The sequence below is a fragment of the Danio rerio genome, chromosome 19, assembly GCF_049306965.1.
Source record: "Danio rerio strain Tuebingen ecotype United States chromosome 19, GRCz12tu, whole genome shotgun sequence".
In the NCBI taxonomy this organism is placed as follows: domain Eukaryota; kingdom Metazoa; phylum Chordata; class Actinopteri; order Cypriniformes; family Danionidae; genus Danio; species Danio rerio.
In genome coordinates, this window is record NC_133194.1 from 22508812 (window position 1) to 22527074 (window position 18263).

General features: G+C 37.7%; 2 protein-coding genes and 1 long non-coding RNA gene across 3 annotated transcripts in view; 1 reads left to right on the plus strand and 2 right to left on the minus strand.

The window, feature by feature from the left end:
• Positions 1 to 18263, minus strand: part of pals2b (protein associated with LIN7 2, MAGUK p55 family member b) — a 349623-nt gene that overhangs the window by 49584 nt on the left and 281776 nt on the right. The gene's annotated exons all lie outside the window — the stretch shown is intronic.
• npy (neuropeptide Y) lies at positions 2352 to 4616 on the minus strand. The gene is given in 4 exon segments (NM_131074.2): positions 2352 to 2755; positions 3041 to 3118; positions 4115 to 4302; positions 4560 to 4616. Coding segments are annotated over 3 exon segments (291 nt in total). The 5' UTR covers positions 4560 to 4616; the 3' UTR covers positions 2352 to 2730.
• Positions 13545 to 16391, plus strand: LOC137488505 (uncharacterized). Its single transcript, XR_012395033.1, has 5 exons — positions 13545 to 13591; positions 13908 to 14013; positions 14970 to 15096; positions 15271 to 15356; positions 15709 to 16391. It is a non-coding gene; the product is annotated as an uncharacterized lncRNA (long non-coding RNA).

The window sequence follows — 18263 nt, forward strand, 5'->3', positions numbered from 1 at the left end:
ATTCTGCATTAAGCTGGAGAGCTGTGGTTTAATGTTTTAGATACAATCTGGGTTAGCACCCAGACATCCCTTTCAGACAGCTTGCATCCAGAGATTCTCCTGTTGGATGTGGTTCCTCCTTCTTGGTGGTATACTGACATTACCCTTGATACCATGGCTCTTGATACATCCAACCCAGGCTCATTCTGATTACGTACCTATATGTACATTTCTGGAGAGCACAAACTACGTCCCAGGAGTTGTTTTTTGTTGTTGCAGTTTTTGTTTTCTGCTTGCTGTTCTTACATAAATCCACGAGAGGCCATTGTCAACTGACTGACTGACCAACTGACCGATCCCCCCACCCTACCCCCTTTCTAAACCCAACCAATTTTGTTTTAAAAAGTGATCCAGAAAAAGAAAAGCCTTTTGCCATTTTTACCACATTCTCACCCTGTTATTTACTTTATTCATTCCTTTTCTTTTCGCTTAGTCACTTTATTAATCTGGAGTCGCTACAGTGGAATGACCCGCCAACTTATCCAGCATGTTTTACACAGTGGATGCCCTTCCAGCTGCAACCCATCTTTGGGAAAATGGTATTTACTTGTTTATTTTATTATTTTAGATTTGCTTTCGTCTTAACTACTTTCTAGGACCGTTCTGTATCGGACTTGAACCCCGTTGTCGCAGTCAACTCCGCTCTACATCTCAAGTCCGCTGACATACATGTTGAGCTACTGGACAAACTGGTACAGTAACAGTGAAAAAGCCACCCATATGGAGGTAGGTGGTCAGCTGGTTAGCAAAAAAAGAAACAGTGTCATATCGTCCATAGCATTCATTTTAAAGAAGAAATAGCCATACGTACCTCTGGCTACATAATTCACGATCTTCAGAAATTTATATGGACTACGTTTTCAGAATAAGCCTAAGTTGGATACATTGCAAAGACTTACTGTCTTGGTCACAGATTTCACACCGAAACACGCATCAACAATTTGTTCTCTTTTGAACTGTGATATGTCACTAATGATTTTTGTGCACATTGCAATATTTATATATAAACATTCACACTCTGCTTTTACTGGTGGAATGTGCAATCAATGAAGATTGGCCACCAGCTAAACACTAAATTGGCCAGTGGTTCAGTTTCACTGTCAAACCCCTGTAGATGTTTCATTCACACATTTGTCTTGGTAGAGTAAACTTTTTAAAAGCTGTCTTCATCTTCAAAAAAGATGAAGATTTGACTTAATTTTGTCATGATGGCTGAATGAAAGATTCAGGAGGAGGAGATTGTCAAAAATTGGTTTAGTGGTAGTCTTTAAGTTAATACTTTCAAGACAAATTTCCATAAATACACATACAAGCATTAATTTTAGACAAAAAACTTTATTTAAAATTGTGTTATTATTCAAATCTGTTTCATATTTTGAATAAAATATCAAATAGAAGGTTTATCTTGGACATGCAAAAAATAGCTGCAATTCTAGAATCACCCTAAGCTGTTTTTACAAAAAAAAAATACCCAATACACCCTATTGCCTTTGCTCAGGTTCAGTACTGATGGACTGATTACCTAGCATGAAAAGTGAAAAGTGTATGTATATATTTGCTGGAGAACAACAGTGTTATAACTGTGCAGAAATGGTATTCACAAAGGGAAGTTAAGGAGAGCACAATTAATTTGACAGGAAACAGGAAATTCAAAGCATCTGGAATACAGTACATGACCTAGACCAAAGTAAAAGGCATAAAGTGGCCATTGGGGAAAGAGATATACGTGACAAGTAGAATCTGACAAAACAGAAGATATAAAACATTGAAGAAGACAATAAAACATTGAAGCCACGAAAAGCAAACATTTGCATATGATGTGGATCCGCTCTTACATTTTTAATGCTTCCAACGTCACATTTTCGTCACCTTCAAAATGAATGCAAATGCTTTGTACGTCATTAATTATTATTTTTCTAAATAGATCTGTTTCTATCCATCTTGTCCAAAATATGTGAATGATTTTGCCATTGACGCTTGTCTGATTAAATAGGATTATAAGAGCTTGCTATGATTTATAACTTTTAGCTGCTTGATAATTATAATATATTTAGCACATAACAAATTAATGTCATTGATAAAACCGTATTCATTATAAATCAAAAATATGGTCCTTTATTTTGACACATATATCTTATAATTTGTAATAAATCACCAAACCATTTTGTTTACAACACTGAAGTGTCAAACTTTATATTTTAATCAAATGTTTAACCTTGGTTTCAGGCAAAGATTTTAAAAGAATACTGTTTTATCCATTTGGTTTTATTTACATTATACAAAGCTCTGGATTGTTGACTCACATGACTTTATCAGGGGCAAAAGACAGCAAACAAAGACGACTCTTTGAAATATAGTGATCTTTATTAGCACTGTTGTACTGTACAGTCATTATTGTTCTCCTTTGCTACTTGGGATTACAATGGACACAACACGCATACACAAAATGAGTCTCTGTACAACTGTCTTGTTGAACTGAATCTTCGATGAGCCTAAAGAGCGCACATTGACGTATTTGTACAGACATTATGGTGTAATGTGTTAGTTGAACATTCTGCAGTATTTTCACTATCCTGATGATGACTGTGGTGTGTCACAGCAAGTTGTTTATGCAGAACATTTGAGTTTTATGAGATCTGGTGGCCAAAATTGTTAACAGAAGGACACATGGACATCACAGAGTGGATGAGATCACCATGCCAAATGATCCTCATATCTGTGAATAAACAGCCAAAATTTTATTAATTACACTCTCAAAAGGTACATTTCTGCTTTAAACTACTTATTTAAAATGAGTTCAAACAACATAATTGCTTATTTTTATGTATAACCCATCTAAATTTGTTAAGTTACCTTAATCTGTTTGTGTTGAGAAAACATAAATAAATTGTGTGAAACCCTGCATTTTTTCACATTTTTTTTAATAGTGCATCAATTATATATGCTGTTCTCTGATGATTGCTTATAATATCAATTGCATTAAGTCATATTATAAGCTTACCTGGTCTGGGGGCGGGACTCTGTTTCACCAATCAGAAGGTCTGAAATTAAGGTGTCAGCGCTTGACCTTTTCCCATACCTGCAAATAGAACAACTGAGTCAACTAACAGAATAATATTGGAGGAAAAACTCCAAAAAACCTATACATTATGAATACTTCAAGATTTTGGTTCATGTAAGTCTGTTTATTGTGAATGGTTCTTGCTAACTTTACTACTGTTAAAAAGATAGTTCACCCAAAAAGTAAGATTCATTTACTCACTCATTAATATGTTAAAATCGGTGTGAGTTCCTTTTTTTTCTGTTGTACACAAAAGAGGACATTTTGAAGAACGTAGGTTTCTGGTAGCCATTAACTTCCATAGTAGGAAAAAAGTCTATTAAAGTATATGGCTGCCAGCAAACAGCATTTTTTTTAAACATTTTTTTTTTTAAACTTCATGAGGTAAAATAAATGATGAGTTCATTTTCATATCCAACTATCCCTTTAACAATTTAAGTCTTTAGCTCAATTACATGTACAACTATGTACCCATACTGCACTTAAAGTAATAATGTCAGGTTTCTCTTGTCTGTCATAAAATATATTTTTGGATACACTTGAGATCCACGTTATCAATTTTCCAAAAAAAAATAATAATAAAATAAAAAGTTAGGTTGAAAACTTTGTAATAGTTTTTCTCTATTTCTTTCTAGCTGTCAAAACATTTAAAGAAACAATTGTTGATTTCCTCTCGTCAGTAATTAATTTAATAAGGAAATTCACCAGTTCATTTTTGTAAGTACAAAATCACACCCTGCTGTTTCAACTCGTGAGAGAAACGCTTTTAAAGCACCGCGTAGGGCGCAGTTAATTAGAAACGCGGTGGGGTTTTATCTAAAGGATTAATACCTTGCTTCCGAAAAGAAAGAAAATGAACTATGTGATGTTTGTCCAGTCAACAGCTGCCGCAGTGCCACTTAAGAACATTTAAATGCTAAAACTGCAGTTCAAAATAAATTCATGGCGTTTTGAGGACAGAAACACTTGAGGAAGAATTTGAGACTACGCTAATATTACAAACGAGGAGCTCACCTCTGCCTTGTTATGAGGTTGATGTAGTGTCTTAGTGCTGAATAATACTTGGCGAGCTCCTCCGCAGGTGCGTCCTCTCCCGGGTTGTCGGGCTTTGTTGGATACCCTTCTGTGAGAGTCCCCAAGCAGACGAACAAGAGAAACGCGCACGCTGCCCAGCTCATCCACATCTTCATGTTTGGATTCATCTGCAATTAAACAAAGCAAACGTGTTTGTGCTGATGCGCAATTTATTGTTCCAAAAAGTGATAAAAATAAAAACTGTTGAATTATAGTGTGCAAAAATCTATAAATGATAGCGCTTCTGTCATTAAAAACTTAATACCGATGTTTAATAATACTAAAAGAAACATTCTGAAAGAATGCAATACTTTCTTAAAATATTGAAACAATTTCAATAAAGTGTCTAAACAAAGGAAAATAATATTTGAAAGGTTGAACTTACCAGTGAATGAGGTCTTGGAATTTTTTGAGGTCTTGATTGGAATTCTTGCTCTGTGGGTGTCGACTTCCCAGATTTTCTGCATTCAGAGTCGTGCGTCTTCTGGTTTTATACCTGTACTGCTCGTGCCATAAAGAGCAGAGCCCACGCGCAATTGCGCGCGACTCTTTTGATGCGCGCGAGCCCGCGTCATGGATTAAATCCTCTGTCATCAGTGCTTGAAAACGCACTTGTTGGTCTTTATTTGAATGTGTGGGGGTTATAGAGGGACGCTATTTCAAATTTAACAAAAGCAACTCATGATCTAAAAGTGTCAGTTTTATCCACCTGCTCCATCTTTTAAACTTTTTCTGCTGTTTATTTTCCGAAAACATAGCGTCTACATATATTCTGACCTTGATGTTGTTTACAAATGAACGAGTGTCTTATGATGTCAGGTATTTTGTATATTATTTATAAATTTACTGCCTGAAGAAAGCTTAATGCTCAGATGCTGTTCCTTTATAACTAAAGAGTTCACATTTAAGCTTTATTGAGGTACTTGTATCAAATGTTCTTTGCAAAGTGGCAACATATATAAAAATAGCAATAAAGTTATTACATGAATGTGTATTTAACCTTTCAAATACTTCCAAGAAAAAAATCTCAGGCTCAGAAAAACCTACCACTGACTTACAGGTGTTCTGTCATTTCTTAAATTATTGTGAAACACATTTACTGAAGACACAATGCAGTAGCCTAGGATGTAAAATTTGAATAGGAACATTAAACAAAGTGATTTTCTTTTAAAGTAAAATGGACAACCAACAAAAAAACTGCATATGTAATAATGTGCCTTTTGGAGTGCAATGAACACTTTGAAAAGAAAAAGGAAATGGAAAGCATTTGATCGATTCAGACATAACATAAAACTGGGTCAAAATGCATTAGTTTTGCCAGAGATGCAAAAAAAAAAAAAATAAAAACATGTATTCTACTCAAACCATAAGATAAAAGACTTAGCGCTGCAAGAGAAGGCAGAAAAAAAGATTTCAAGTGTATGCGTGTATGTGTGTGTATTCTGTTTAGAGCTTTGCGTGGATTATTTTTGGCAGTATAACCGTATGCATCCAGTTCCAGACAGCTGCTTAACCAAGCATCTTGTACCAAATCATGGCTTTGCTTTGTTCTGTAAAAACATTTTCACCGTAACACATCTTGTCTGCTACTGCTTATCTAAGCACACACTCATCACAGTAAGAAACACAATCCTTGGCTTCTTGAAAAGTCTTCACAAAAATGGCAATAGTGACATGTTCTGTGCGTTTCTGAATGAGGCTGTGTTGTGATAAGGGGAAAAAAAAGCTTTCGGACGCAAGGTTTTTCTTTGTCGTCAACAACAGGAGATAATTATGTGCATGATCAATTTTTTAGTCCCATTTTACCTCTTTCACTTTCTTGGTGTTTTTCATTCTCTTTCTGCCAATCTCTTTTTCATCCTGAGCTGATGAACAGTACATACAGAGCTCTGAAAGGAAGCACCTCAAGAATTCATTACCAGAATTCACCAATTCATCTCCATTTATTGCTGCACATCTGCTTCCACTCACACAGACTTCCATTAACACTTTCAAGCCACCGTTTATACTTTTTTTTCTCTCTCTTCTTTTTCTCTTACTAGTATTTGCTTAAGCCACTGCTTCACTTTCAGTCATAACAAACTGACAATGATGAGTATATTTTTCGTATTTAGTACCTCAATGTACCTCCTTGCTTCCTCCGGGTGCTTCGGTTTCCCCACAAGTCAAATAATATGTAGGTGAATTGGGTAAGCTAAATTGTCCGTGGTGTATGTGCGTGAATGAGTATTTATAGATGCTTCCCAGTGATGGGTTGCAGCTGAAAGGGCATCCGCTGTGTAAAACATGCTAGATAAGTTAATGGTTCATTCCGCTGTGGCAACCAAAAATTAATAAAGGGACCTAGCTGAAAAGAAAATGAATGAATGAATGTCCCTCTTTGCATTAAAACATATTGCACCCATGTTCCCTATGCTGTTGAAAAATTACAGCTCGCATTGAAAACACAACGACGCAGTCTATTGATAATACTATAAAATGTTCTGTCTGCCTTATTATGTTCAGCTAACTGCATGATAATAGCCTGACACATGTGTATTGAGTTTTGCGGCTGAAATTTGCAGTTAAAAAATAGAGTTAAAAGAAGTAGTGTTTTAATGGCCACATTATGTCAGAACACATTTCCTAGAAAATAATGTGACTGTGATTATTGTGTTTCGTAAGCGTATTCGGCCATAGAAAAAAAAACATGTTATTTAAATTAAACAATAGGTGCGTGCATGTGTGTTCATTTTAAGAAGCAGTCTTTTAGGGGGAAATAAATCCTAGTGCTGTGGTGCCACCTGTCTCCTCTAGTGCTTTGCCTTCAGGCTTGTGCAAAGAAAGAGTCAGAGGTCAGGCGCAGAGGTGAGATATAACTTAAATAAAACCTTCTGCGTCTCTGTCTGACTCATAAAATGATGTCTTAGAGCTGCCAATCCAATAACGTCATCAAGAAAGAAGATAAACTAGCAACATGATGTTATCTCTATACATAAACATTTAATACATAAAGATGATGGTCATCTTCATTTGAGTTAAAATCCTATTCAGCATCCATCAAAATATAGATACAAAAGTTTTTTCCAATTTTTATGCAAATCAAAACATTCATTCACTGCAGGAAGTCCATGCATCTCATATGATAGTGGATACCTCCATTTTAAATACTTCACCATCCCATGAGGCTATGAAATGCCAAGATGCAAATATCATTGAACATATTGATTACTGAATATTCATTTATTCATTTTTCAAGTCCCTTTATTCATCAGGGGTTGCCACAGCAGAATGAACCGCCAACTTATCCAGCATATGTTTTACTCAGCGGATGCCCTTCCAGCTGCAACCCATCTCTGGGAAACACTCTCATTCATACACATACATTATGGCCAATTTAGCTAACCCAATTCACCTGTACCACATGTTTTTGGACTGTGGGGGAAACCGGAGCACCCAGAGGAAACCCACGCGAACAAGGTGAGAACATGCAAACTCCACACAGAAATGCCAACTGACCCAGCCGAGGCTTGAACCAGGGCGCCACCGCGTAGCCTTACATTAAACTAATAAATCTTCAAAATAAGGATTAAACTCTAACAAGCCTTTTTCTTAACTTAAAACATGAAAGATTACTTTTAATGTCAATAACCCCCCCCCCCCCCCCCAATTCATGCACCAACAAAATAAATTAAGTTAACCTAATGTTTTACACACTGTAAAAAATGCAGGGTTCCACACAATTCATTTATGTTGTCCAAACACAAATTGATTAAGTTAACTTAACACTTTTAACAAATTTATGTGGATTGAACATATAAAAATTAAGTTGTTCAAATGAAATCTCAAGAGTGTGTTTCAGCTCATTTTAATTAAGCAGTTTGAACAAGTCTAAAGAAATGACAGTAATTGTGTTGTTCCAGCTCAGTTTAAACATAAAGTAGTTTGAACAAGCAATCATTTCAAAGTGCATCTTCAAAAAAGTAGTGGACACTGAAATGCATGCAGCCACTTTGACCATTTTGACCTTTCAAAGTAGAAATACTCTAAACTCTTTAGAATATATTTAGGAAAATGTCAGGATACTACAGTTATAAAAACTAGATGCACATTTTTGCTGCTTGTTTAAACTACTTATTTAAAATGAGCTGAAACAACACAATTCTTAAGTTTTTTTTTGTTTTTGTTTTTTTTTTTTTTTTTTTGGGGGGGGGGGGGGGGGGATGGGGGGAACAACCTAATTGTTTTATGTTTAATCCACTTAAAATTGTAAAAAGTTAACTGATTTTAAAACTGTCGAAATGACTGCTTTGGTTCTAATCTTAAGGCACAGAAGAGGATTTGTGAAGGAATTTTGTTTATCACAAAGACAACACAATTAATTGTGTCCATTGTGTCCAAATCTCACATACAGAAAATATTTTTGTAATTGTGGCAATGTAATTTTCAAAGCAAATATCTAACTCAAGTCGCTATTTCAAAACTAAAAACAAACAAAAAATAATAATTCAAGCAATCTGTAAAAAAAGTACAAGTGATTTTCTGAGTTTTGAATCACTCATTCAACTAATTTGTTAAAGCATCATTCAGGAACAAAACACTACTATGCTCAGGGTTTAAGAGGTACTGTTGTGTCTCTGTTTGGTACTATTTTAAATTATGGAGAATAGACCAGACAAATGCATTTGAAATGTAAGTAAGTCAGTTTTAGCTTACTATTTATTAAACTGCTGTATAAAAGCACACATTGTCTATAAGATAGAAGCTGTTTGAAAATGCAGTTGCATTCACTTGATGACACAAAAATGTCTGACTCACTATATGGAATTATTGCTCTGTTTCTGCTGCTCATTGTGCATCTGAGTGCTTAAACATGTTACATAAAAGCCTTTATGTTAAAGAAAAGAGTTAAAGGAAAGCTGAATAAGAGTCTTGAGATAAGAACGTCAAACTAATTTCGCTCCACTCAAACACCAATTGTCTCTCTGTTTCCACCTCTGCCTGTCTTTCTTCTTATCTTTCTCAGAGTGGTTGTACAATGTCTCATTAATCCACAAAAAACATGGAACTTCACTGTTTTATAATGGTCTTTTGTTTTTAGGAAACATTCCGTTTCTGTTCTCTCTCCGTAATTGTTATGTGACTCTCCTATATTTGAGTCATGGAGATTGGCAATAACTGAGCCAATGGGGTTTCCAAGAGAGGGCTGTGGTGGCCAGACAGATGAAAACAAGCTACAGTGAATGCAAAATTTATGTAGTTTAAACATACAGACACCTAAATGTATGCCTGTGACTACTGTCGCAATGTGAAATTAAGAATGGAGAGCATCTCATTGCAAGTGGCACACTGTTTATTTTGCAATTTTGACTCCAAATATGATATAATGTCACACAGTATGGGGTATAATTTCATGTTGTTTGGAAAACTTACAGACTCCCTACAGAAATATCAGTATTTTTTTAAAGTGATCATTACAGTAACGTTTTGTTGTTGTTTGAAATAGAGACCTTATGAAAATTATTTAACAAAACTACACACCTAAATTTATGTAATTTATCCTGTTCAATGCTGAGTGGTTTCATTTGAACCCAAAGTTGGGTAAAAGCTTTCAAACATCACGAAGATGGTTGAGTTATTATTATTATTTTCATGTAGTATTGCCCTTTGGAAATAACAGAAGAGCATTGCGTGTTTCTCAGAAGACAAATTAAACACAATTGACCTTGATCTTCAAAATCCAAAAGTTTTGACCCTCTGGCTCTTAATGCATGGCGTTTCTTAGGAAACCTGAGACTATTCACGTTTTATCACATGGCTCATTATCCTGCTGGAAGTAGCCATCATGGGTACACTGTGGTCATAAAGGGACTAACATGGTCAGCAACAATACTCAGGTAGACCTGATGATCAAGATCTGCAGTCATTTAACTATCTGGAGAAATCAGATAGTAAAAGAAACAGTCAAACTCACAACTATGTTTAATAATAAAAGTAAGGGCATTTTCATATGCACAATGCAAAGAGAGCTCGAGATTGGGACTAAACGACTGTGTAACCTTAAGAAAACCACATTCATTGACCCAAATTGAGGGGTGGGGGGGTTAATAACTCTAGAGCAATAAAGGAAGGTCAAGTGGCTTGTTGAGTCCAGATATACAGTGATGACCCATCAGAGTAAGAAGAGAGTTGGATGAAGTGACACTCCATGTGTCTTCCATAAAACCTAGGGAGGCTATGATCTAGGTGCAGTTGGTTAGGACTGGGTTCAGCAACCTTATGTGGCCAAATAATGAGGTCAGCTGACTACTTACAGAATAACCAGGTGATTTCAACAATACATTTCTTGTTACCCAAAGGCACAGTCATTTCAAGATGATAATGCCATGCATTCATCAGGCTCAAATGGTAAAAGAGTGGTACAGGGAGCACGACACACCATTTTTTACACAAGAGGATTGGCCACCTCTGTGAATATGAGGCATAATCAAAGCTAAAAGCAGTTCAATGTTATGTAAGAGTATGTGGCAGCAAGTATATCTTAAAGTACTTACAGTTCATTATATATATAATATATATAATGCATTTTTAAGATACCTACTTGCATTTAATCATAATCTAGCCATATCGCCAGCACTTAAGTTACTGAAAGTTTTTAAAACAACACGGCATGGCCTATTATTAAAAATCAAATGTGTTGTCAGCCTTATTAAGTGAATGCAGCCACATTGAGTTTGCAATTCAATGCTGCTGTTAAAAGAAACACACAGCTTTATGATAAGTTTTCATGTTAAGTTAATTGCCTCTCAAATATGTTCTTATTTTGTTATGCGGAACAAGAATATAGGACATCTGTTAAGCAGCTTATTACAAGAAGTACACTCTTAAAAATAATCGCTGCAAATACATAGTGATGAATTGAATGAACGAATTGTTCAGAAATGACACAAATCTATTGTGAGAAATCAAGTCTCTTTGATTCAAAAGGCTGAATAATTTAAGAGAAACATGCCTTATACAAAATTATGCCTTTATGAGGCTAAGAGAGGTTCATTCGTGCACTAACTGTTTTTAAAAAGTTATTCCCAGAGTTAGGATTAAGGGTTGTTCTTTAGAATTTAGTTCTGTGTTATCTCACATCATCTGCATCACAAGTTAAACATGGTCCAAAACTAAAGTGTCCACTTAAAAATGTGTTTATCCCATTTGTAATAGTGTCATTTACAGCCCTTTAGAGGTCGTATTGATGGTGCAAATGCAACCATGAACATTTTCTAGGGGCAAATTTGTTTTCAGGGAACTACCCAGTGTAAAAGCACCGAATGGCATTGATGGTTCCATGAAGAACACTTTACATCCATAAAACCTTTCCACTGCACAAAAGGTTCCTAGAGTTCCTCTCTTAAGCATACTCTTAATAATATAGGTTCTTTGTTTACATCAGTGGTTTCATTAAAATATCTCCATATGTTTTGAAAATGGCCAATCAGACACACAATTATTTTGCTTTATTAATAATACACCATAAATAATAAATTTATAAATAATACACCATCAACCTCTCCTAGCAAGGAATAGATTAAATAATCAGTGTGTAATATGACTCCAAGGTATTTACGACACAAAAGGAATGCGCTCAGAAATGGACACACAGAGACATGATCATAACTTCTAAATGCTCCTTGCTTAAGACTAATGCTTTTAATGTAAACTTTTATTTTCTCTTTATGTGTAATCAGGTGTTTTGCAACAAGTCTCTTGCCCATATATTGATATTATGGTTTTAATACTTCTGCAATCAATATTTAACTCATAGCTAAACAAGATTATAAATGGGTCATGTTTGATCTCCCTGTAGAGCTAATTTGTTGTACTGAACGATTGTTTACATTTTATGTTAATACATGTGCAACATATTAACATTTTAAGAAACTTAAAGGGCCATGAAACCCTTTGGAAAAAGTCAGAAAAGTGGGCGTGTCCAGCTCTGTTTAGGGGGGAGTGTTGGAGGAAGAAAAGTGGGATGGTGTGGGAGTGTCTATTTGGGCACGCGCAAGTTTCAGAGTCAAAATACACACAAACACACAGGAGAAAGTGATGGTGTTTAACCTACATGGACATGTGTAGTCGAATTACTTGCCAAATTATTAAATGGTGGACTTTAACTGCAGTTTGGCTCTTTCATTCAGGGAATTCATTCATGCCCCTCGCGCCAAACAAGATATTTGATTCGAGGAACTGCTCTAAGCGTGTATTTTTCATGCAATGTTTGATACCGCACGGCAAATGAGAGAAAAAAACCCTCCGCATTTCCCGGAAACTTAGATGCACACGGCAGGTAGCGTCAGAAAGTCGCGTGTGTTATTCCGGTCACAAAATGCGGTAAAACCCCTACACGAGGTTAAAGTTTGGTTGTGGTGCTAACATGTTTACACTCGGTGCAATAGTTTGTTCGATACGAACAAACTGAATAAACAAAGAGCACTGGTCGCTCACTTACCAAATCTGTAGAGACAGGACAATCACCAGCAACTAGAGCCGCGTCTTTATGAAGAGAATACTACAAGCGAATCCGGATCTCAGCGTTTGCAGATGAGAACAGCTCTCAGGTAAACAATGTTCCTCCTTAGACACGTAAGTTATTGTTGTCGAGCGTCGCGTACACTGTAATCCACACGTGAGTCTGAAGCAGGTCGCACACCAGAAGCGCCACTCGGCGGCGCGCCGCGCAGCGCCATGTATTTTAGAATTCTAAACATAGGTTTCAATCAGGATACACACACCGGTGCCGCAAGTCGGCGGCTGTCGGCGGCGCCCGGCGACGGCTCAGGACGCAGTTCATTTTTCAGCCGCGCCACAGAGCGCCATCTGATTAGTTTCATGTTAAATATCATTCGAATGTGCGCGTCTGGTGTGTGATACTTTAAACTGTCATGTACGCGCCGTGTCGCGGCGCCGAGCGGCGCTTCTGGTGTGCGACCTGCTTGAGCTTTCACAGAGAGAAAATGAAAACGAAACTTAACTGTAGCAAACTATAAAAGCAACTCTTTATGCTTGTTTTGCCAATACAACGTGGTGAGTCTGTCGTCTAAGCACTGTGACAGTAATAAATATTAATGAAGTTGCACAATAGAGCTTGCTGATTGGTTTGAACCAAGCCTTACTCATGCACTAATGCATCACACTGTACACAGCAAATTCATCAGAGTTAAATTCTCGGTGTTGAAGCATTTCAGAGTGAAGTGTTGACGTTAAAGAGTTAGATTTTGATAAATGAATATAATAAGAGTTAAAATTGATTTTATTCAGTGCGAAATCAAGGAGTTATCTTTTCTACACTTGGTGGTGTTATTTCCAACATCCGGGAATTCATGCAGCCCCAGTCACTGAAGAATTTTCCAGACGCCATTTTCCATCTGAGGTTTAGAACAGCAACTGGTGAGTCAAACTACCTAAATGTTGGTATTTTACTGACTTTCTTTAAGGAAACATGTAAACATATTGTTAAGTTAATAACTTTAGAATGGAGTGACAATTTTAATCTTCTGCGGTTCATTCATGGTCGTTTGTGTATCTAGCTTAACTGCATTACTATTCACTTCTTTTCAAGAATGTTTTTATATATGCTCACGCATACATAGTGCATAAAAACATCAAATGTACATGTTCAACACATTTCTGTCACGCTTAATGCCATTTTGTGCGTTGTTACCCATCTGTAAAATAAAATCGACACTTCTCCTTTAATTCGAAGCAAACTAGCGAGGGAATCCCCGGAGCGCCTAGCCTACTCTGCCCGGATGCTAACGGCAACACAGGACGGTTTCCATGAGCTCTGGAGAGTTTCTAAAACATATCTGGTGAGTAAATGAACATGCTTACTTGTAAAAGGCTTCCTGACTAAAACATGATTGTTTGTTATTCGTGTACGTTAATTTGGTTATTTTAAACACCGCGGCCCTTTTAAACTGGTTCATTCGTGGCCGTCCATCCATAGACTCGTGTTATAACGTAACAGTTACGCTTGAATTATATTAAGTGTTGACAACCATTAAAGTCGGAATGTTAACATTAATGTCTTTAAATGACCGCGTTTGCACTTTATCAGACATTTGACGTTACAGAAGTCTCCCGGAAGTTGCGGGACTAACGTTAACGTTATCCCGAAAATGCACAGAGACTCCCAGATGCCCAAGTAGATGCCCGCAAATGAATGATCATCTCCCGGAAATCGCGCGTCTCCCGCCTGGTCATTAAACACTTTGCACACCCCTCTCCACCGCATCCCTCCCAGCTCTTCAGGTACGTCGTGCGCAAGTCACCCCCACCGCTCTTCAGGTACGTTCGCGCGCAACTCATCCCATTGCTCTTCAGGTTCTCATCTCTCCCGCTACCTCCCGCAAATCAACTCTGTATCCCCCGAAAATGACTTTTCCCAACTCGGGATGTCTGACGTTAGTAAGTTAGGCTATTTCTGTAGTCAGGAACATCTTAGTCAAGCTTTTTCTCCCGCATGATATTGTGCTTAAAACTATAGGCTAAACTTAGCATGTACTGTACACAACATTTCCGTTTTATTAAAGACAATTTAGTGCGTTGTAAACGGCCACCAGTCTGTAAAATTAATCAACTGATTCATATTTGAGCAGCCTAATGATGATACAGGTTTGATTTGTAGATTTATTATCAATAATCAACATCTGAATCAAAAGATATCTGAAAAAGTGTGAGGCATACTTTGTGATGTTCATCTCTCCTTTTTATCTGAAGGTTATGCATATGTGTTTGATACTAATGTGTTGTTGTTTTTTAACAGCCACAGTTCTCTGTACAATAACACAAGACCCTGTGACGGTGGCTGATTAGAGACGGATGGTGTATTTCCAGACTTGGTGCAATGACCAAGCACACCTTCTTGGTCATATGTGGTGATAATAATGAAGGTATGTTTGATAAAGTTCTGTATTTGTTTCACAATAAGCTGAGAGGGTATTAGAGCATTAGAGAATAACAAATGACATGAAGGTGATAAGTTTTGTATTGTGGGTGAACTGTTACTTAAATAATGTTTTGCTCTGCTTTGCACTTTTCCTCTTCTGCTTATCCTAATATTTTAGATTATATTTGGACCTGAAACATCTGCTAGACTCCAGGAAAGGTGGCGTCAATACTGGACCTGAAAGGGCCTAACAAGTTGAATCTGGTAAAGAAACACGCACACACGCACGCACGCACACACACACACACACACACACACACACACACACACACACACACACACACACACACACGCACACGCTTACAGAAAACTGTAAGTTTATGAATATTTTTTACACTGTGGCCAATATTTTGGGGAAGTCAGCATGACTAAATTATATTAAAGATTTTAAGCTCCTCTAAATTTTGCTCCAAGTGTTGTGTTAAATTGAGGATTCTGGACAGACAGCTGCCTGTTTTTCCAGTTCTAGTCATAGTGGTTAACCTAATTGTTTTTGGAGATCCAACAGTGATGTATGTGTTTTTTCTACTTTTCCATATCCTGTCACCTCAACCAGCTAGGAGAGTCAAGTTGTGGATCATCATGTGGATTTTCAAAAGATGAGTTTAGATTTCTTGAATGTTTTATTTACTTTAAATGTTCTTTTAAATATATCATAGAATTTGATTGGAATTTGTTTTCAAACATTTTTCTTAGTCATGCTGGAGTCTTGAAGAGTTCTTAGATGAGCATCACCCTATATCCGTGCCTCAGGAACCACCAGACGAGCGATCAGCAGCTACTACATCGTCATGGATAAAAAGGTCATCCTGTGGCTGGGAGGCACTTACTTCACAGGACATGCTTGATGAGATTTCCTAGCTCCAGTTTGTTTTCACACAAGTTTACAGCATTTGTACCTTCATTTAAACTGCTGTGTTTGATATGGAGGACCAAGGAAACACCAGAAGTGAAAGATTTGCACGCCAAGTTGTTTAAAATGTAATTTCAGAGGAAAACTATGCGTTCAGAAGAAAACTATGAGTGACGCTATATTGAACTTTCAAATGGCTCTGATGAAACATCAAGTTTGGACCAAAGGACTGAAACAGCCTTTTTGAGCACTGATCATACATATTTTGTTGATACTGTCTGTACTAATAAAACATTTAAAGCATATTTGACATTGTTGCATTTTAAAAACTGAATGAATTGTTGAAGTGGTGAATGTTTTCAAATAAAATGTTTTTTCTTTTGTAATTTACAGTCTATTTTACCTTTTTACCATATTTACACTCAAGAGAGTTGAATAAAATAACAATATATTACACCAGGCGGTGTTAAATATAGTTACATATTTTAACTCTGCCCAGAGTTAAAATTAACCCTTACTTCGGTGTCAATGTGCCAACCCTTTTGAAAGTGTTGATTTAACTCTGTTTTGAGTGGACCCCATGAGACACTTTCAAAGGGTTGAAATTAACACCCATAGAGTTGTTTTGGGTCCCCATATTTTGCTGTGTAAGACGTAATAAGACACACTCTGGCACAGACGTCCAGTCTGCACAGTGGAATACAACGCTATTATGTCATGGCCGTGACGCAGCTTCAAAAATTAGTTTCAAACCGGAAGTATGAATTTGCTTGAAATAACGCAAAAACAACCAATTTACACTTATCAGTGAAATATAGGTGTCCTAATAGTGTTTTTAGCAGTGTGGGACACATATACGACTGTCAACAGCTCAAAAAATGTGTTTTGGTGTTTCGTGACCCTTTAAACATTTCTGCATTGGCTTAAACCCAGAATGCCAATGCAAATCGCTAGGTTACTTGCGTAACCCCGGTTCTTTGAGAACAGAGTGAGGTATCTCACTATGGGAAACGCCTCAGGCGTGACAGACTGTGGAAGCACCAATTACACCACGTCCGTCTGAGGACAGACAAATCACAGCTCGCAATTAGGAGCCCACCCTCTCCTTTATAATCCGCTGTGATTCCCCGAATCGGCATTCGAAGCACGCTCTTCCCGAGTGTAATGCGTGAAGGGAAGTCTGGTGAGATACCTTGCTCTGTTCTCAGAGAACCGGGGTTACGCAAGCGTTCTCTTTCAAACATTTGCTCGGTATCTCACTATGGGAATGATATATACCACTCCCGTAACGCATGCTTTCCGAAGCCCCCGGACAGAATCGGTAAAAAGACAACCTTTCAAGCTTATAAGGGACACACATTAAGAACCGCGTGAGCCAATGAAGGCGCGGTGACGTCAAGGCGGTAAAACCTGATAAATGTATGCGGGGAAGACCAACTTGCCGCTTTACAAATATCTCTTACCGAAATCCCTCTGAACAAAGCCCATGAGGTAGCGATACCTCTTGAAGAATGAGCTCTTAAACCCTCTGGGGAACGAAGACCCCTAGATGTATAGGCCAGTTCGATCGCCTCCACTATCCAGTGCGAGAGCCGTTGAGATGAAACAGCCTCACCCTTACGGCGAGTGGCCCATGACACAAATAACTGATCGCTTCTCCTAAACGATCGCGTCCTGTTCACGTAGAGGTGTAACGCTCGTACGGGACACAAAGTGTGTAACTTTCTCTCCTCCGCTGACAAATGCGGAGGGGGATGAAAGGCATGCAACTCAATAGCAGAACAGTTATAAGCCGAATCACTGACCTTGGGAACGAATGCCGGGTTTGGTAGCAGTCTAACCCTGTCATCATCCCGGCTAAAGTCCATGCACGCTTGATGCACCGACAAAGCATGCAGCTCGCTCACTCGCTTAGCTGAGACTAGAGCGAGTAGTAAGGCCGTCTTCAGTGGTATTAGCTTAATAGGAATATCCTCCAGAGGTTCGAATGGGGCCTGAGTTAAAGCGTCCAGAACGAGAGACAGATCCCATGACGGGACCAGCCGTTTCACCGCTGGTCTCACGCGCTTCACTCCTTTCATAAAATGGCATATAAGGGGGTGCCGTCCCACTGAAATCCCTTCGAACCCTACATGGCAAGCGGAAATAGCGGCCAGGTAAACTTTAATGGGAGAGAACGCTCTCCCATTATCCAGTAAGCTTTGTAAAAAGCAGAGAATATCCCTCACCGAGCACTGGAAGGGGATAAGCCCTTCACT